The 21,189-nt window shown below is 49.4% G+C and overlaps 1 protein-coding gene across 1 annotated transcript; it reads right to left on the reverse strand.

Annotated features, from left to right (window-relative positions):
• Nucleotides 1–432: 432 nt before the first annotated feature.
• On the reverse strand, nucleotides 433–21,189 carry Wrap53 (WD repeat containing antisense to TP53). Its single transcript, XM_059270971.1, has 10 exons — nucleotides 19,943–21,189; nucleotides 19,725–19,823; nucleotides 18,624–18,735; nucleotides 2,630–2,718; nucleotides 2,299–2,389; nucleotides 2,060–2,192; nucleotides 1,324–1,532; nucleotides 1,067–1,170; nucleotides 792–926; nucleotides 433–692 (listed from the first exon to the last, which is right to left on the reverse strand). The coding sequence occupies exons 1-10, from the start codon at nucleotides 20,335–20,337 to the stop codon at nucleotides 446–448; spliced, it is 1,614 nt and encodes a 537-aa protein (XP_059126954.1). The 5' UTR covers nucleotides 20,338–21,189; the 3' UTR covers nucleotides 433–445.

The raw sequence follows: 21,189 nt of genomic DNA on the forward strand, positions 1-21,189 counted from the left end.
CCCCTCCGCAGCTGGATGATGATGGTAAACAGCGCTGTGCAGCATCGCGCTGACTTGTCTGTCACCGTCTGCTTAGTCTCACACAGTCACACTCAACAGTCTGCCACCGAGCTCCTGCCACCCAGGCTCAGGCCAGCTCCCCCTGACCCCTGATGCAGCCACCTCAGGAGTGAGATTTCAAACAGGTTTGCTCCTCAGTTTACCAAGTTGCCTAGCAACCATCTAGTCAATGGCAAGAGGCCCCACCCCCACCTGCTTGACTTCACACCATGCTCGGCACGTCATTGGCTCCTGCCTGGTCCCACCTCTCAACCCCTGGTTTTGGGAACAATACGCCAGACCCCACAGATGCTGGACAAAGGAACCTACTAACGCCCTCACCACACTCCCACCAGCCACCTGCCACCCCAAACACACACAATGACTCCAGTATCATACAGAATCTTTATATTAACTCATCCCCACAGCCCTCTGTCCTTCCTTGTCCCTTCTCATCTTGGTGGTCATCAGGGCTACTGGGGTCCGGTCCCCCTCCACACCACCAGAGCTGAAGCCGCCATTCGGGATGGGCGTGGCACAGGGAGAGCAGGGGAAGATCCAGCTCCGGCTCGCCTTCATCCCCACTATTGGTGGGCTCTGGAAACACACGCTGGCCGGAAGCCGTAGCCAGCAGAGGCAAGCTAGGGTGTAGGCTGGAGGAGAGGGCAGTCTGTCAGCACCTAGGTCAGGATGATATGTGGGAGATCCACCTTCCTCCCCAAGCCCAGCTCCAAGCCCCTTCCTTTAGTGACCTCACTCCATTGGTGCAGTCCTTCTGGGGCAGAAAAGTCACCACAGGTTCCAGCGTGCTGTTCGTGAAAGCTCCACTGATGTCCCACACAGAGACAATTCCATTGGTGTTGCCACTCACTAGGAACTGCCCACTCCTGGGAATGAAGGGAAACTTGTGGGTAGACAAGCAGCATCACTGGGGGGGGGGGGGAGGGGGGAGCCATTCCTATCCAGGGGCCTAGAATGCAGCCAGACTCTGACCGTCTGGAACCTGGAAGGGGCCACAGCCACTTACGGGTCCAGATCAAAGTAGATGCGCTGATTGGTGGTCACTTCCCGACTCAAAGACCACAGGAGGTGGCCAGGCTGCCGGAGATCCCAGCACAGAAGCTCAGCATCCTGAAGACAAGAACAGGGGTCTGAAGTGTTCCCATCCCTTCATTCTCCCTCTCTCCCCTGCCTCCACCTCAGCCTCCCTCAAACCTGGTTTCAACACATTACAAAGCACATCCCCACTCCTGCCTACACACAAGCTTAGGCTCTGACCAATACCTTTCGGGCTCCTGAGAAGAAGAGGTTGCCATCGGGATGAAAGCAAAGGTGGGTGACACCCCCTTGGTGGCCTCCCAGCAAGGCGAGGGGAGAACCGTCATCCCAGGCATACAGCCCTAGGGTACGGCCATAGGAGCCACAGGCGTAAAGGGCCTGGGCCGGACTAAAGGCTATACAGGAGATGATGCCACTCTGGCCCTGCTTTTTTGCTGGAGAGGAAACAAGAGAGCAATTAGCACAGGACAGTAACCAGCCTCGGACCTCTGTGCCCTGCCTGGGACTGACATGCAGGGACTCATTCCCCACCCTGTTTATCTCAAGCAATCTGAAGTTCTCTGATGCTTCCCAGATCACTCAGTTCCCCTAAAGAACCTAGTCTCCCTCTCCCGGTCACAGCCCAGTTTTTCCTGGAAGGGATGGAGAGCTACAGGCCTACAGGTAACGAACTCCCCTTCACCTTCAATTTTGTAAGTTCAGTGGTACAGTGCTTGTCTAACACAAGACCCTGGGTTCAGTCCCAGGCACTGAAAGGTTTTGATAGACCACAAACTACAATCTGACCGGCATAGACGGGTTAGGAGTTAACCCAACTTTCTCATCAACTGCTTGACCTAGGGAGAGTTTCCTCCGAGCCCAGAGGCAGTGTCTTGTCTGAGAAACCGCACAGGTAGCCCCAGCTCACTCACGGCCCTGTCATGGGTGCTACGCTTTCATCTCCTGCCCCTTGGAGGCTTACCAAATGTGGTTCGCACCTCGCAGTCTCTACCAGGCCTGGATGTGGAGAAGACACGCACGGTCCGGTTGAAGCCACAGAAGAGCTGGGAACCATCCGGGGAGAAGCAGAGCGAGTGGGCTGCTGTCAGCTCGTCCTAGGGGCAGGAGAGGGCTGGAGACAGGCCTGCAAAGCTTCGTCTATCTTCCAAAAGGGAGGGCCAGGCCCCAGTGAGCACAGGGGCTGGACAGGGAAGTCAGTACCAGGTGGTTGTACGCGCGAAAGGAAGCCCGGAGTTCTCCAGTGAATGCATCCCAGATGTGAATTGGGTTCTCCCGGCTGCTGCTGGCCACACTGGGAGAAACAGGGAGGAGGCTGAGGCCTGGCACTGACCGTCAGAGGATGGGAAGGAAGCCCAGTGCCCAGCCCTCCCCACTTCCATTAGAGGGGCACACTGAGCACCCTCTCCCACCCTCCCAGGAGCCCTGGCAGTCTAAGAAGAGGCCTCCTTGAAACTGGGTGTGTGGGCTGGGTAAGGAGATGATGGGAAACACGTGATGAAGGGCACAGCGAAGGTCGTCACTTATCACTTACTAGGAGGTGTCTGGCTGGCTGGAGGACATCAGAGAATACCAGCAGTAATCATAGATGGTGTCACCCTCCACCATTCGAAGGACAGGGACCTGGACACAGATGTGAGAATGCTGGGGTTACTGGCAGGGGAAAGCAGGCAAAAAAAAAACAACAAAAAAAAAAACCGTGCGCCCCCCCCAGGGGGTGTTAGGACACAGTGGGACACTAACCAGATAGAAGAAAGCAGACAGGCATAAAGAACAATCTTTACTGTTCAAGCATTTCACCCAAGCTCAGATGTCAGACTCTGGCCACCAAATGCAGTAGAGATTCATAATCTTTGTTTTTCAAGACAAGACTTCTTTGTGTAGCCCAGGCTGTCCTCGAACTCAGAGATCTACCTACCTGCCTCCCAAGTGCTTGCTGGGATTAGAGGCATGCGCCACCACCTCCGGGCCATAATTTTTTTAACACTTACAGAAGACACAATAATACCCTAATCTCAAGACAAAGAACCAACTAGGTTCTATGCTATTCTACCCTTTAAAAAGATTACCAGGCCTTAGGGATTTAGCTCAGTGGCAACGCTGATTGCCTACCATTTGCAAGGCCCTGAGTTTGATCCCCAGTAATGCAAAAACAAAGTCCAAAGACTTCTTCTTTTTTTTTTTTTTTTGCAAAGACTTCTTAAAATACTGTCTATGTGTATGCTCACATATCGCACTGCACACATGTGTAAGTCAGAGGACAACTGGAAGTGAATAGGTTCTCTCCTTCCCACACGGGGGTCCTAGAAATCTAACTCAGATCTCTACCTGCAGAGTCACCTCAGGTGTTTGCCCCCCAGACAGTTTAATAGATCCCAGACTGGCCTTGAACTTCTGATCTTCCTGCTTCCACCTGGGGGGGTGGTCATCACACCCTGCTCATGTCCTGCTGGGGAAGGAACCCAGGGCTGGATGCATGAGATACAAGTACTCTGCCAAGTACATTCCCAGGCAAATGTACAAACATTTAAACAGCAAAATAAGGGCTGTGGACGTACGTCAGTGGTAGAACACTAGCCTGGCAGGTGTGAGCCCCGGGGTTCAATCTTTACTAACACAAACAAGCAAATACCTACAAACTTTCTATCCAGTTGAAGAAAATAAAGTCGAGTGTGGTGTCTCTTGCCTGCAACCCCAGCACTTGAACTGAGACAGGAGTGGCTGTGAGTTCAAGGCCAACCCGGAATACTTAAACTGAAACACAAAAGGGTCATGGCTAACTGGTAGGGTGTTTGCGAGCACTCACAAAACCCTGGGCTGGGATCCTGGAATGTCAGCACTGGAGAGGCACAGAGGCAGGAGGATAAGGAGTTCAAAGCCAGCCAGGGCTCCTCGAAAGCCTGTCCCCCAAAAGCAAACAAAGAAACAAAGGAAACAGGGTGGGGGGTTGGATGGTCAGTGGACAAAGGTGTGTGCTGTGTGAATCTGGCAACCGTAGTTGGATCTCTGGAACCCAGGAAAGGACGGAAGGGGAGAACACACATCTGTCACCCGATTTCCACGAGGTCATAGCCACCTGCACCCACACCTACACATACGCTCACGCTAATGAGACAACAGCAATAAAAAACGAAATAATTTTGACAGCGTGCTGGAGTGTGGCTCAAGGCCCTGGCTTGGATCCTCACCACTCCGAAAACAAAAAGAAAGCGGTCGATGCCAGGAAGATAAAGAACACCAGGCACTTTCGGATGCTGCTGCTGAGATGCTGAGAGTAAGCAGGGCTGAGTGTGTGGAAAACACTGACGTCTGGCAAGCTGGAGGCCGGGCATCTTTCGCCTCGGCCTCCGAAGTGGTGGGGTTACAGGCAGGTATCACCCGGGCCTGCCTGAAATGTTTCTGTTTGCTGGCTGTGAAATGGGGCTTGTTGTGGCCTAACTCGGTATTTCCAACCATGCTGTCGAGTTGTTAAGTGAAGGTAAGACCGTTTGCTCTGTTGTTTTTGCGTTTTTTACTTGACACAGGGTTTCGTTTAGTCCAGGCTGGCCTGACTCACCACGCAGCTCTCAAGGTTGGCCTTGAACTACCGTGTCTTTGTTTCCCAAAGTCTGGATTTACAGACGCGCACCACCACATGTGGCTTAAGTCTCTCTGTATGTAGGCACGTCGTTTCATAAATTTTGCCTTTTTTTCCTACTGAGTTGTCCTCTTCTTCACAATGTACAGAACATTAAACAGTTTGGACACCAACCCTTTGTAAGCTCTTTGTTGACACCACCCAACCATGACTTCATTTTCTACCCCATCAGCCTGAATCCGACAGCCGACTACCTGGGGGACAGCTCATTTAGACCCCACAGGCACCTCAGACTCTACTGAGCCGTAAGGGACCAGCACCTGCTTGCTGCTCCCGGGCCCCACGCTGGTTTGGAAGTCTAGTCTGTGCAGGAGTGAGTCACAGGAGCTTCAGCTGTCAACCTGACAGAAATCTGGAGTCACCAAGGGAGAGGACCCTCAGTCGAGGGATTACATGGATCAGACTGCCCTGTAGGTATGTCTGTGGGGCATTTTCCTGATGCTGGTTGATGTGGGAGGGTCCAGCCAACTGTAGGTGGTGCCATCCCTGGGCAGGTGAGCCTAGACTGTACAAGATAGCTGACCATGAGCTTGGGAACAGCCAGGAAGTAGGCAGTGTTGCTCTTTGGCCTCTAATCAGCAGCAGAAAAGCAAACTAGGCCAAAACCCCATCCTCGGCCATCTACCTTTCTACTCCTGGTCCAGCCCAACACTGGAATCTGTCTCCTCCACTCCCTCCTGATAGTCCATTATAGCCACTGCCTCCTTGCCAGCACCTCGGCGACATCCTGAGTGTCCTCCAGACCCCCCCCCCCCACTGCTCTCAAAGCCACCCATCCATTCTCCACCCTGGACCCCAGACCTTAGCAAGCTGGGATTCTACAGTCTCATTCTCCTGCTAAAATATTTTAGAGGCTCCATGTAGCCCTTTTCCTTATGAAGACTTCCATTAAATGCTCCTACCTGCAACTCAGCCTTCAAGGCTCATCTCTACCCACTTCCTTAAAAATCACAATGTCCAGCCCAGCAGTGGCGGCACACGCCTTTGATCCCAGCACTCAGGAGGCAGAGGCAGGCAGATCTCTGTGAGTTTGAGGCCAGCCTGGTCTACAGAGTGAGTTCCAGGACAGGCTCCAAAGCTACACAGAGAAACCCTGTCTTGAAAAACAAAAACAAAAACAAAACAAAACAAAAAATCACAATGTCCACCACTTTGATTCTCAGGCCCCATGAGATAGCAACTCCATATATTCTCAGCCACAGGCTTTCCAGAACTACTCTCTGTTTGGAATACTATCCCTTCCTCTCCCCTGTACCCCTCCCACCCCCACCCTGGTAGAACCTCTATCACCCCAGGTCCTAGGTGCTCCCTCCTTTGAAAAGCTGTCTTTACCCCTTCACCCTCCACGTTCCCAAGCCCTCGATGCTCCTCACCGTTTCTAACAGCGTCAGAGTCGGTCTCCCTGCTCACCTCTGTGCTCTCAACATCCGGGGCAAGATGACAGGCAAAGGATTTACTCGTCTGTTTCCTGTCATTTTACATGAATGAGTGTTTTGCCTGCATGTATGTGTGTACACATGTGTGCCTAGTACCCTCAGAGGTCAGGAGAGGGTGTCAGATCCCCTGGGACTGGAGTTACAGGGGTTAGGAGCCACTGTGTGGGTGCTGAGTCCCGAACCTAGGTCCTCTGCCAGATCAACAAGTGCTCTTAAGCGCCCGGCGACCTCTCTAGCCCCAGGAAGAAATGTTTCCACAAGCAAACACAGACAGCACACTGTTGCAGAACATAACACCCAAAATAATCAGACCCCGGGTTAAAGTAAAAGGTGTGAAGTGGGTGATTAGAGGTCAGACAGGCTTCATGAGGGCTGGTATTCAGTGATGTGGGGAGTCAGGAAGGCCACAGGATGAGACCCAGGCTTCTGGCTTGGAGAGCTGAGGCCACAAAGATGGGGAGGACTTACGAGACACAGCCAGGCTATGAGGCGCCAACCTCCGCAGAAGTCATCAGAAAAGACTCTGCGAGGATAAAGGAGCAATAGCCTAGCTCTGGCACTGGGGGTGAGGACACCCCCACCCCCAATCCAAGAAGGATGTGAAAGATGCAGAGTCCCCAGAGAGGGCTAGAGTGGTACCAAGAACCACAGGTATGACAACAGGGACACAGGTCAGGAAACAGGCTGGGGAGCCAGTTCTAGAAAGTTCTGAAGAGATGGAGAAGGTAAGAGGGAGACCACACAGGGAGGAGGAATGCAGTCATCTCAGTTCTCAAGAAGCATCGATTCCAGGACACTCCCCCACAACATACCAACATCTGTTGATGGTCAGTCTCACAGATTATATAAGGGGCTGTGGTATCTGCAGAGGACTTATATACACCCTCTCAGATGCTTCAATCTCTAGGTTACTTTTAATGACTAATTAATGTAAGTGTCACATTGAGAGTTGCTATACCGTATGGTCCAGGAAATGTAATAACAAGGGAAGAAAAGCCCCAAACATGTCAGTACAGACTCCCTGGTTTGTCTGTTTGGTTTTTTTTTTTTTTTTTTTTAAAGATTTATTTATTTATTATGTATACAGTGTTCTGCCTGCATGTATCCCTGCAGGCCCAAAGAGGGAACCAGATCTCATTACAGATGGTTTTCGGCCACCATGTGGTTGCTGGGAATTGAACTCAGGACCTTTGGAAGAACAGCCAGTGCTCTTAACCTCTGAGCCATCTCTCCAGCCCGTCTGTTTGGTTTTTAACTCATCTATTTATTTTACATCCTGGCCGCTGACTCCCCCAAACCCCAACCAGACTCCCTGATTTTTTGTTGGTGGTGGTGGTGGTGGTGGTTTTTTCGAGACAGGGTTTCTCCGTGTAGTTTTGGTGCCTGTCCTGGATCTCCCTCTGTAGCCCAGGCTGGCCAGACTCCCTGTTTTTATCAGATATTTTGGACCTGCAGTTGTACAGATGCCAGAAGCCTGGACAGAGGACCGACTATATCCAAAACTGTCTTCATACACTAGGCAAGCATGCTACATCCTAGTTCCATGGATTTCATCCATTTTCAAACACGGAGCTCTCAGACAGGAAAAGTGAGAACACTTAGCTAGAACTAATGGCACACACCTGTAATTCCACACTTGGGAGGCTGAGGCAGGAAGGTCACAAGTTCAAGGTCAGTTTAAGATACTAAGACTCAGTCTGAAAAAAAGGGAGGAGGAGGTGAAGATATAGCTCTGCCCTAACAAACATGTATGAAACCAGGGGTGTGAACCCCAAAACTGGAGTGGGGGGAGAAGCCAGAGAGAATACTTAAGGAGTAAGGTTGTGATAGAACATGTTCACCCACATACTGCTAAAAGCAAGAAAAAAACGGCATAAGAAAATTTTGAAAACAATTCTCTGTATCACAAACCATTAATATATAGAGAAATATCTATAGAGACATAAGTCCGCATGCACAGACTGTTGGAGCTAAGGTATTTCTTATGCATACAATTTCCTGTAAAAACCTGACTCTGCTTCTCTGCTGGGTGTGACAGATCTTGTCTTCAATCCCAACTCTAAGCAGGCAGAGGCAGGCCCATCTTTGAGTTCTAGGCCAGCCAGTGTTACAAAGAGAGATCCTGTCTCAAAAACAAAACAAGGGGCTGGAGAGATGGCTCAGCGGTTAAGAGCACTGGCTGCTCTTCCAGAGGTCCTGAGTTCAATTCCCAGCAACCACATGGTGGCTCACAACCATCTGAAATGAGATCTGGTGCCCTCTTCTGGTGTGCAGGCATACATGCAGGCAGAACAGTGTATACATAATAAATAAATAAATCTTTAAAAACAAAAACAAAAACAAAAACAGAAACCCACAGAAAAACAAACAGAGAAGGGGAAGAGGAGAGGAAAACAGAGGGCTTTCCTGAAGTGGAAGGGAAAGGAAGGGAGAAGACCACTTACTTAAAGCGTGTGCAGATACCCACTCAACTGTTTATTTGGAAGTAGCTGCTGTGCAGGCCAGAGTACTCTGACCTCTGAATCCTCCTGCCTCAGCCTTCCTGAATGCTTAGACTGCACAGGCATTGGCCACCACACCCAACTGGCTGTCAGAAGAATAATACATGCTACTAAAATCCTAGAAACGCCAATGTCCAAAGGGAAGAAAAGGTTTTTGTTTTGTTTTTTAAACAAAACCTATCAAAAGCACTTAACATGCACCATTAGACACAGGAACTAGGAAGCCTGGACCTCTGTGAAAAACATTTAGCACATAATTGCTGAAAAGGAAAAAGCAGGAAACAAAACCATGGACTTCAGGGTTACAAACACATGAACAACTCCCATACTTGTACACAGCTTTCAGAAACAATGGAAATAAGTTTCAGGTGCTGATTTTTGTCCAGTGGCAGGCAATGATGGCTTTCTCTTTGTTTGTTTTGAGGCAAGGTCTGGTTGTACAGCTCAGAATGGCCTAAAGCTAACTACATAGCCCAGGCTGGCCTCGAACTCACACTGATGCTTCTGCCCCAGCCTCCCAAGTACTGAGATTTGAGGGGTGAGCTACCACACTAGGATCTTCTTCTCTCATATTCTCCCTCCTTCCTGTCTCTGCTTGTGTGTACGTAAGGTCTCAAGCATGCTAGACAAGCACTCTGCCATGGAGCTACATTCCCAGTGAGTTGTGACGGCTAATATTTTTAAACATTTATTATCGTGTGTGAGAATGCAGGCACATGTCACATGCACACATGGCAGTCCGGGGACAAATCTGTGGAGTTGGTTCGCTCCTTCCATCTTTATGTGAACTCTGGGGGTCCAACTCAGGTCACCAGGCCGGCACATCACGGGTCTCTACTGTGATGGTTAATGCTGATCATGACCTATGAGATAAACCTGTCACATCTGTGAGGGAACTTCTGGACTGGATTACCTGATGTGGCAGGACCCACCCTAAATGTAAGAGGCCCCACTCTATGGGCTTGGGTCTTCCTGGGCTGAATAAAAAGGACAAAAGTGGATGGAGGACCAGCTTTCCACACCGCTCTGCTTCCTGACTGAAGGCAGGGGACTGCTGCCATGACCTCCCTGCAATGATGGGGTGTACCCTCAAACTGGGACCAAAAGTAACTTTTCCTTCAGATGCTCTGTAAGATACTGTCACAGCAATGAAAAAAATAACCACACCTCAGCATCCTTCCTTGTTTCTCCATAACCGAGTCCCTACAGTCCCAGTGTCTTCTAACCATCCCCACCAGAGGCAACCTCTCTAATACACTGTAGGCCCTGGTCTTGAGACACCTCAGTGTCTGTCTGGGAACCAGGGCTTTTTACCGTCTTGCAGAACTCACAGATCTGCAGCCTCTGATCTAGGCAGCCACTGAGCACCAGGCCACCCTTCTTTCTGGAATCCATCAAGACTCACAGAAACATTAGCCTGTCAAGATGCTGCACGCATTGCAATCTCAGCACACGTGAGGCCAAACAGGATCACCACATGACGGACACCTCTGCCTGGTCTGGTACACAGGAAGTTCCAGGCCAGCCAGGGATACAGAGACTGCCTCAAAACAAACAAACAAAAAACCCACAGGGCAGGTGGATGGTTGAGTAGTTAAGAGCATGTACTACTCTCTTTCAGAAGACTTGAGCTCCGTTCCTGTTCCTGTCAGGCAGCTCACAACTCCCTGTAATTCCAGCCCCCAGGGATCCAACACCCTCTCCTGGCCTCTGTGGGCACCTGCACTCACATGCACAGACAGAGACAAAGATATACACAATGTAAACAAAAATAAATTAATAAATAAATAAAAAAGCCAGGCGTGGTGGTGTATACCTTTAATCCCAGCACTCGGGAGGCAGAGGCAAGTGGATCTCTGAGTTTGAGGCCAGCCTGGTCTACATAGCTAGTTCCAGGACAGCCAAGGCTACACAGAGAAACCTTGTCTTGAAAAACAAATATACAAAAAAACAGTAACAAAAGACAAGCACAAACATATCCATTAGCCTCAGACACTAGAGAAGCCTCAGCCTTCTGGCTTACCTTGTATTACCTTGACACACACACTATTCCACATGCCCCAATCTGCCTTACATTAAGGCCTGTCAGCTCCCCCAAATCCTTACTTAGCTAAGGACTTCCAATATTTTCTTTAAAAATTTATTTATTATGTATATAGTGTTCTGCCTGCAGGCCAGAAGAGGGCACCAGGTCAAATTACAGACAGCTGTGAGCCACCACATGGTTGCTGGGAATTGAACTCAGGACCTCTGGAAGAGCAGCAAGTGCTCCTAACCTCTGAGCCATCTCTCCAGCCCCAGGCCTTCCAATATTTATGCTCTAGGATCTAAAGTCACCCCTACTCTTACCTTCTTGGAACCCTTTCACCCTCCAGAACTTGCCTAGCCCTGGCTTCCCGTGCCCTCTTGAGCGGAGATGGCTTCCAGCTCACACTCCCTCCTCCGTATCTACTTCAAGGCCAATGTGTGCAGGTTGATGTCACCTTGTCTTTCACTTCTCTGAGCCCCAGGAGTCCCTACGTGTCCCTTTTTGTCACATACTCTGCCCCGAGACTCAGCCTTCCTGGTTTTTGTTTTCATTTTTATTTTTGAACCAGAGATTGGTCTCAAACTCACTACTTAGACAAGGGTGAACTTGAACTTCTGATCGCCCTGCCTCCATCTCCCTAATGCTGGGTTCCAGGTATGGCCCACCACATCCATTTTATGAAATACTAGGGATCAAACCCAGGGCTTTGTGTGCCAGGCAAACACTACCGACTGGATAAATCCCGGCCCTGCTTCGTACCCTGCAACTCTTGGTATCAGTCTAGCTACTCCTTCTCCCCGACATTTTTGGAGGCAGAGTCTCACGGTGCAGCCCTGGCGGACCTGGAACTTGCTATATATAGACCAGGCTGGCTTTAAACTCACCTGCTTCTGCCTCCCAAGTGCTGGGATTAAAGGCGCATGCCACCATGTCTGGCTTCCTTTTCTCTCTCTTATTCCCTGAAACTTTACCCGCCTGGGTCTCCATCTTGCTTCCTACAGATCCTTCCGTTATCTTCATTATTATTGTTTTATGTGATGATGTGTGTGAGCATGGGTGCATGCACGGAGTTCGGAGAACAACTTTTAGGGGTCAGTTCTCTCTGCACCCTGGGTTTCGTGAACTGAACTCAGGCTGTCAGGCACGAACAGCAAGCGCTTCAGCTGCTGAGTCACCTCACTGGCCAAAGTCACTTTTCTAAATGTTATCTTTTTAATAATTTATTTATTTTTTATTTTATGTGCATTGGTGTTTTGCCTGCATGTGTGTCTGTGTGAGGATGCCAGATCTCTGAGTTACAGACAGTTGTGAGCCGCCATGTGCTTGCTGGGACTTGAACTCAGGTCCTCTAGAAGAGCAGTCAGTGCTCTTAACCACTGAGCCATCTCTCCAGCCCCAAGATGTTATTTTTAATTCAAAAAAAGAAAAAGGGTCGGAGAGTGGTAGTGCACGCCTTTAATCCCAGCACTCAGGAGGCAAAGCCTAACTGGCATTACCATCTCTAACCAACAAGTTCACTTACCCTATTTCTCCAATTACTCAGTTTCATCAAGAACATGTTTATAGGGTGGGGAGATGGTTTGGGGGCAAAGGTCTTGCTGCATAAGGGTAAAGACCTTAGATCAAACTCCCAAAACTCACTCACGCCAGATGCGGTAGCTCCTGCCTGTAATCTCAGAAGTAATAGGACAGGATACAAAGTAGAAACACAACAATCCTCAGAAGCCTGCAGGCTACATGGAGCAGTGAACAGGAGACCATGCCTCAAAGACGTGGAAAGCAAAGACCAATGCCTGGGTTGTTTTCTGACCTCTGCATGCCCCAAAATGCGCGCGCGCGCGCGCGCGCACACACACACACACACACACACACACCCCATATATACACACAAAGGTGGTTTTTTTTTTTTTTTTTGTTGCTGTTTTGTTTTGGTTTTTCGAGACAGGGTTTCTCTGTGTAGTTTTGCGCCTTTCCTGGAACTCACTTTGTAGGCCAGGCTGGCCTCGAACTCACAGAGATCCTTCTGGCTCTGCCTCCTGAGTGCTGAGATTAAAGGCGTGTGCCACCACCGCCCGGCCACAAAGGTTTTTCTTCCTTTCTTTTTTTAATGTGCATTGGTGTTTTGCGTGTATGTATGTCTGTGTGAGGATGCCATATCCCCTGGAACTAGAGTTACAGACAGTTGTGAGCTGCCATGTGGGTGCTGGGAACTGAACCCAGGTGTGGTGATATGGTGTTCTCCAATATATCGTGCACCCTAATAAATTTATCTGGGGTAAGAGAACAGAACAGCCACTAGAGAGACATAGACGCCAGAAAATAGTGGCACACACGCCTTTAATCCTATCACTTGGGAGGCAGAGATCCATCTGGATCTCTGTGAGTTTAAAGCCACACTGGAAACAGCCAGGCATGATGACTCACGCCTTTAATCCCAGGAAGTGATGGCAGAAAGTGTAAAGGCATATAGGCGTGAAAACCAGGAACTAGGCTGGTTAAGCTTTTAGGCTTTTAGCAGCAGTTCAGCTGAGATTCATTCTGGATGAGGACTCAGAGGCTTCCAGTCTGAGGAAACAGGATCAGCTGAGGAATTGGCAAGGTGAGGTGGCTGTGGCTTGTTCTGTTTCTCTGATCTTTCAGCATTCACCCCAATACCTGGCTCCAGGTTTGTTTTTATTAATAAGACTCTTTAAGATTCATGCTACACCTGGGTCCTCTGGAAGAGCAGCCAGTGCTCTTAACTGATGAGCCATCTCTCCAGCTCCCACAAATGGTTTTTTTTGTTTGTTTGTTTTGTTTTGTTTTGTTTTTTAAACCCACATTTACAAGCAGGATCAGGAGTTCAAAGTCATCCTCAGCTATTTATGAAGTTCAAGGACAGTCTAGGGATATGACCTTATGTGGGGGATGGGGAGGGGGGAAGCTGGCAATCGGTAGCAGACACAGGACCGTCTCTGTGAGTCTGAGGCCAATCTGGTCTACATAGTGAGTTCCAGCCAGGGTTCCATAGTAAGACCCTATCTCAAAAACATAAAAAATGAGCTACAGAGATGGTTTATTGATCAAGAGCACTGTCTGCTCTTCTAGAGGGCCTAGGTTGGATTTCCAGTACCCACATGGCAGATCACAACTATCTGTAACCAGTTCCAATGCTCTTCTGATGCACACAGGCACCAGGCACACATGTGGTATATAGACACATATAGGCAAAACATCCATACACATTACATGGTCTACATAGAGAGTTTCACGCCAGCCAAGGCTACATAGTAAGACCCTGTCTCAAAAAAAAAAGAAAAAGAAATAGGATTAAATAAGGTCAGAGTTTGGGGTCCCCTGATAAGACTGTGGCTATATACAGTACAAGGAAGAGGCTGGCAGTTTAGCTCAGTGGTAGGGGTCAACAGGGGCATGGCGGTGGGAGAGACTGTTTCCACAATCCTGCTACATGATGCCTCATCTTAGACTTCCTGGCCTCTGAAACTGTGAGAAGAGAAGGCAGCTTTCCCGACAGTGCTGGGAGTCAAACCCAGGGCCTGTGTGCACAGGCAAGCACTTACGCCAGCAAGCTATACCAGAGCCCTTGGTTTTGTGAGACACGGTCTTGGCATACAACCTGTCTCCCTGAACTCCCAGTTCTCCTCCCTCAGCCTCCCAAATATTGGGATTACAGGTGCACACAATGCCCAGAAAGAAATCTTTTCCTGTCAGTTGTTGGGGGCAGGGTGTTAGTTGATAATGGGGGGCAGGTGTTAGTTATTAATGGAAGATATCCCAGAACTTACTATGTGACTAGACTAGGCAGGCTCCCTGGTGCTGGGATTACAAACCATGGCCCAGCACGTCAGGCTAAATCTTGTCCTTATAAATGACAGTCTCCGTTATCCCTCCCACTCTGCTGGGTCACCCCTGACACACCACTACCTAACAAGCCCTTCCTTGGCCCACATTCCCTCTTCTCACTGATCCATTTCTTGCTTTGGAAATGTAGATCAGCGATCAAAAAAATCTCTTGGCTCCCTTTTCACAGCACAAGTCCAAAGAACTGCCCATTCTTTTTCCTTTACACGTTTTACCCAACTTCTGCCTCCACCTCTCCTCCGAAGGTACTCTTGTCTGGGTCACTCGTGTTCTTTGTGGTCACCCCCAAGCCACCTAGCTCCGTCTCTCAGCACCATTAGTCAGGACTCTTCCTTCAGTGTACTGATGCCACCTCTCTCGGGGGCTGGAGAGGAGTCTCAGCAGTGAAGAGCAGGTAGGTGGCCGGGCGGTGCTGGCTCAGCCTTTAATCCCAGCACTCGGAAGGCAGAGCCAGATGGATCTCTGTGAGTTCGAGACCAGCATGGTCTACAGAGCGATTCCCAGGGCAGCTAGAGCTACACATAGAAAGACTGTCTCAAAACAAAACAAAACAAAACGAGCAGGTAGGTACTGCTCTTCCAGAGGATCCTTTTTTTCGGGGGGGAGGGGGGTGGTTCTTGGATTTGTTTTTGGAGACAGGGTCTCTCTTTGTAGCCCTAGCTGTTCTAGGACTCACTATGTAAACCAGGCTGGCCTCAAACTCCTGAGGACTGGGATTAAAGGTGTGTGCCACCAGAGGACAGAAGTTTGAGCTGACCATGACTCCAGCTCCCTCTTCTAACCTCCAAGGGTAGTCAACACACGTTATAGACACACATACACATACAAATTTAAAGTAAGTCTTTAAGAAAAGACCCTGCGTCTTTTGAGGCACGCACGCACGCATGCACGAACAGACAGACAGACAGACACACACACACACACACCCCTTTCCGGTGTCACTATTGCACTTTCGCTCTCCCAGAGTCCACTTATCACTGGTTTGAAACTCTCCAATAGACCCCAAGAGGCCTTCCCACGGGACCCCGCATTTTACGGCTGCCCACTGCCTTCCCGTCACCCCACCCCTGCATTCCCTCTATTCTGAGAACACAAAGCTTCCCCAGCTCGGGGTCTCTGTGGTGCTGTTGCCTCTTTCTGGAAGTCTGTTCACATCATTTAGCATTATCACTCTTCAGGTCTCACAAAAAACTGCTCCTTTTCCATCCGCCCCTCCCTGACCTGTACTTCTAAAGTGCTAGCCTCTGCAAGGTTGCTTGGTTTTGTGTTTTGAGACAGGATCTTCCTAGGTAGCCCTGGCTAGCCTGGGACACGCTTTGTAGATCAGGCTGGCCTCACACTCACAAGAGACTCTTCAGACTCTGCCTTGAGTGTGGGGATTAAAAGACTGCTCCATGACATCCCACTTCCATAGGTTTTTGTTGTTCTCTACAGTGTTGGGAAGTGAACCAAGGGCCCCTCGAATACTAGGTAAACACAAGCACGCAGAGCTATACCCCCAGCTGGAAGCGCTATCTCCTGGTTACTCTCTCCTTTTCCTGTTTTTCACCTTCAAAGCAGTTATTTATTTTCCTATTTCTTAAAGAGACAGGCCTCGGGCAAACGTGGTGATACATTCCTGCAGCCCCAGCACTTACAGGCAGAGCAGCAGATGAGGGACTCGGGGCCATCCTTGGCTATATAGCTACTTTGAGATTGAGGCCAGCCTTCTCTACATAAGATCTTGTCTCAAAGTGGGTGGGGTGGGAGGTGGAGCGGCTCAGCAGTTAGGAGCACTGGCTACTCTTTCAGAGGAGCTGGGTTCAATTCCCAGAACCCACATGACAACTAACAACTGTCTGTGACTCTAGTCCCAGGGGATCTAACGCCCTCTGGCTTCCACAGGCACTGCATGCATACGGAACACAGAAATACATTCAGGCAAAACACTCACACACACTAAAAAAAATTTTTGAATCAAAAAAAAAAAAGTTTTCCCTGTGTTTGACAACACATGCCTGCAGTTCCAACAACTGAAAGGTTAAAAGGAGGGAGGAAATCCAGGAGTTCAAGGCTAGCCTCAGCTACATCATGAGTTAGAAGCCAGAATGAGACCCGTCTCAGGACACAGAGAGGTAGCTGGAAAGACGGCTCAGAGGTTGAGAGGACCCAGGTTCGGTTCCCAGCATCGATGTCAGATGGCTCACATGCACCTGTACCTCCAGCTAGCTTGGCTCTGAGTAGGTCCTCGCTCCCACACATCTCCAGAGAAACCAGGGATGTTAAGCACACAGGATGTTCCTCTATCCAGAAAGCTGGGGATGGAGGTGATTAGTAGCCCAGTGATCTGCCATCTGTGTTATCTGTTAGGCCAGGCCATATCAAGTTCCTACAACCAGAACTGGAGATACCTAATAGTCTAACTGACCCCTAACAGCCAGGGGCTCCCCAACCTCCCACAAGGACCAGCGATACCTTACAGTTTAAATGACCCTTACATTCATTATCTGTATAGCCAGGGGCTGCCCCAAGCTCCTACAACAAGGACCAGAGATGAATGACCTCTGTGCTATCTGTACGATCAAGATAAGGCCAGACCCATGCTTAGGCCCTTAAGCTAATACAGGTAGCCTATCTCAAGAAGCCACCTTCTAGGAAGAAATGACATGTACCCTGAGTCAAGTTTCAATTATGCTGACTTGTGCCCCAGGGATTGTATTACACCAGGAAACTTTTCCCAAGTTATACTGTGTTTAAATTTGTTGGGAATAACCTGCCCGAGATCAGACTCCCTGACATCCTGATCCAAGCTGATGGATGTCAATCTGAACCTTCCATTCTCACTTCTTCGAGATTTGCCTTCTTTCCCCACTCCTCAGCTCCGAAGGCACCAGCACATACACACATACATACACACATACACACACACACACACACACACACACACAAATTAAAAATAAGGCTGGGTGGTGGTGGCACACATCTTTAATCTCAGCACTCAGGAGGCAGAGGCAGGTGGATTTCTGTGAGTTCCAGGCCAGCCTGGACTACAAATCAAGTTCCAGAACTGCACAGAGAAACCCTGTCTCAAGAAACAAAAACAGGGTTGGGGATTTTAGCTCAGTGGTAGAGCGCTTGCAGGCCCTGGGTTTAGTCCTCAGCTCCAGAAAAGAAAAGAAAAAAAAAAAAAAAAGAAAGAAACAAAAAACAGAGCTGGAGAGATGGCGCAGCAGTTAAGAGCACTGGCTGCTCTTCCAGAGGACCCAGGTTCAATTCCCAGCACCCACATGGCAGCTCACAACTGTCTGTGACTCCAGTTCCAGGGGATCTGATACCTTCACATCAATGCACATAAAATAAATTATTTTTAAAGAAAAGAAACAAAAACAAAAATTAAAAATAAATCTTAAAAGGAGAGAAAGAATGAGAAAGCAAACAGGCAGATATGGAGTCTCACGATGCTGCCCAGGCTATACTGTAGCTCCCAGGCTGCAGTAATCTCCTGCACGGGGCTTTTAGAGCATTTGTTTTAATGTGCAATGATCTTGTTCACTGATGCGCATTTGCACACTACACAAAAAACACAACCAAATCATCATCTATCTTTCACTTCTGAAAGAGCCCAACCAAACACAGTGGCCTAGAACTTTCTATGCAGTTGAGAGGACCTCGAATTTATCCTCCTGCCCCCACCTCCAGAATGCTGAGATTACGACAGTAAGCCAACACACCCAGTTTAAGCAGTGTGGGAGCTTGAACATGCGCTTTGTGCGTGATGCTAGGCAAGCATGTATCAACTGAGCCACCTCCCCAGCACACGTTGAAACCATCTAATAAACACCTAGACACACACTGTCACAGAAGTCCATTACTTGACCACAGAAAACAGGCTCCTGACTAAAAAAGGGACTGACTTCTCTTTAAATGACTTCAGAATTCAAGGCAGAAAACGATACATGTGGACATCCGTGGTGAAGGAACGTCCTGTCTATGAACAGGTAACCCATGAACACACTGTCTTCATTTGCGGGAAGAGCCCTAATGTGTAGGGCTGGCAAAGGGATGGAGTCAGGTCCTCCCCTTACCATTTCTGCATATTCCACCGGCTCTCCTTCACTGTACAGTTCTGGGGGCAGGTTGTAAATCCGTAGGACGTTATCAGCACTATTGGTCAAGATACAGGAACCGTCAGGGGCCCTAAAAATATAGGAAAATTAGAAAACTGGACAGACCTGTCATTTCCAAGTGTAGGGCTAGGGCTATCTTAGAACATATGCCCTTGAGAAGACACCAACCAGTCCTAGGTAAACCTTGAGCTCATGCAGACGGTGGTGGCACACATCTATAACCCCAGCTACTTGAGAGGCTGAGGCAGAGGATCTCAAGTTCCAGGCCAGTCTGGGCAACTTGGCAAGGCCCTATCTCAAAGTAAAAAAAAAAAAGTCTAGGATGTAGCTTAGTGGTGAGGTCCAGGCTAGCATGCTGGACACCCAAGGTTATATCCACAGTACTAGAAATGGAAGGAAAGATCGAGAGAGCAAAGGAAAACACTAACCAGTATTCTATTACTCCTTAACCACCTCCAGGTAAGTTTGGGATTTTTTTGTCTGGGCTTTTGGGGGTGGATTTTTTGTTGTTGTTTTACCTTGAGATAGGGTTGGGTTGGGGATTTAGCTCAGTAGTAGAGCGCTTGCCTAGCAAGCCCAAGGACCTGGGTTCAATCCTCAGCTAAAAAAAAAAAAAAAAAAGAAAGAAAAGAAAAAGGAAAAAAAAAGAAAAGAAAATGGTTTCAGAGCCCCTGGAACTGGGATACAGACATTTATGGAGTTCCTGAACAAGGTGCTAGACCAAATTTCAGGCTTTGAGATAGGGTTTCTCCGTGTAGCCCTGGCTGCCCTGGATCTCGCTCAGTAGACCAGGCCGGCCACTGAACTCAAGAGACCCTCCTGCCTCTGCCTCCCAAGTGCTGGGATTAAAAGCGTGCGCCACCACCGTCCAGCCTAGTTTTTGTTTTTACTTTAAGACAGGGTCTCACTCTGTGGACAAGGCAAGACTCGAACTCCCAGTCCTCCCTCTATTTCCCAGATGTTGAGATTACAGGACTGTCCCACCACGACGGGCCAACGATAGGTGAGTTTTCAGATGAAAATCCTGAAGGTGGCCATCTCCCCGCCCATCGTACTTACCACTTACAACCTTTCAGGAAGTTCTCGGAGCGAGTGCTGAACTCGGACCAGGAACCACTGAGGTATCGGGGTACCTGCGAGAAGCTGTAGTTCCAAAAGCTGGAAGGGAGATGGAGAAACAAATGGGTGGTCAGAGCAAAACAGGCCTGGAACGGGGCTGAGGAGAGGTGGCTGTCGTGGTCACACGTCCGGGCTCCTCAGATCCCAGAGTCACTTACGTGTCTCCCTCATCCACAGGACCCGGTTCATCAGACACGCCTTCCACGGCTTCTCCTGACTCCAACTCAGGCTGATTCGTCTCTTCTACCGTAAGGCTCGCACTTTCAGAAAGTTCTTGCTCCTCGATTCGAGGACTCAACACACCGGGAGTATTAAACTCTTCCTCCAGGGGGGCGGAGAGAGGAACTGGGTCCCCTTGTTGCGGCTCCTGGGACGGAACCGAGCCAGCCACAGAATCTGTGGCTATCTGGGATTGGTCATCTCCACGGCATGGCGGTGGCACCAGTTCAGAGTCTGTATTTTTATCCACAGGGGAACCTTGGGGCACTGGAGCTGGGGCCTGATCAGAAGGGAGGCTGTCCGGAGCTAAGAGTCGCTCCTCCGACGTCTTCATTCTGTAGAGCAAGCAGGAAGGACAGGGGCCGGGCAAGCCTCGTCGCACCGGCTACCAGCTGCTGAGGCCAGGCTGCATTAAAATTCCCAGGGATCCGGGCGCAGAACCGCACAGACCCACCGCGCCTGCCTTCCTCTTCCGGGAAGAGTAAGCCGAAACCCCGCAAACCAGGGCAAACACCGGGAGACCAATGCTGAAAGCAAAGCCCCCGGGGTCGCTACGCGCCGCTAGTGCTCCTTGCTCTCGCGGGAGTCGGGCCACCTTCCCATTGGCTCTTTGCATCCCGGTTAGGTTCGGAGCGGTGTGGCGGGAAGGAACGAGTTGGCCCAACCCTCAAGTACCAGAGAATTCCTAGAGGCTTCTGGGAGTTGTAGTCTTCACTCTCGGCCGTAGCGGAAAGTACACGCGCGCCCCCTACCGTCCGCTGGGGTCATTCTTAAGGTACCTACCCTCCCTGACCTGCAGAGGACGCTTAATGTCTACAGTTTTTGCCCCCCTTGACTCTTGTTTGGAGTCCGGAAACCTCAAAATAAGGTTTCCTTTCTCCCTCTCTCCCTCTTCTCCCCATCTCCCCCCCTTCATTCTCCCTTTCTCTCCATCCCCTCTGCCTCCCTTCACCTTCCCTCCCTTCTTAGTTTGCAAGTTCTCTATCCCCCTAAAATTGTCGTGGCTGTGCAATTGAAGGCTGTGAAAACAATCTTTACAGATACTGATAAGGACTGTACAGGAAATTAAACAAGATGGTGTGATATGAAGTTCTTGGAGAACACATTAGATTGAGATATTAAGAAAAGCCTTTCTAAGTGACATTTTAGCTGATGAGGAAAAACAAAACAACAAACAAACAAAAAA

The sequence above is a fragment of the Peromyscus eremicus genome, chromosome 8a, assembly GCF_949786415.1.
Source record: "Peromyscus eremicus chromosome 8a, PerEre_H2_v1, whole genome shotgun sequence".
Lineage (NCBI taxonomy): Eukaryota > Metazoa > Chordata > Mammalia > Rodentia > Cricetidae > Peromyscus > Peromyscus eremicus.

Coding starts and splice junctions, on each gene's coding strand:
- Wrap53 (XM_059270971.1), bottom strand. CDS start 20,337: ATGAAGACGTCGGAGGAGCGACTCTTAGCTCCGGACAGCCTCCCTTCT. Junction 18,736..19,724: donor TTCCTGAAAGGTTGTAAGTG/GTAAGTACGATG, acceptor CTATATTTTTAG/GGCCCCTGACGGTTCCTGTA. Junction 1,533..2,059: donor CGAGGTGCGAACCACATTTG/GTAAGCCTCCAA, acceptor TTTCCTCTCCAG/CAAAAAAGCAGGGCCAGAGT.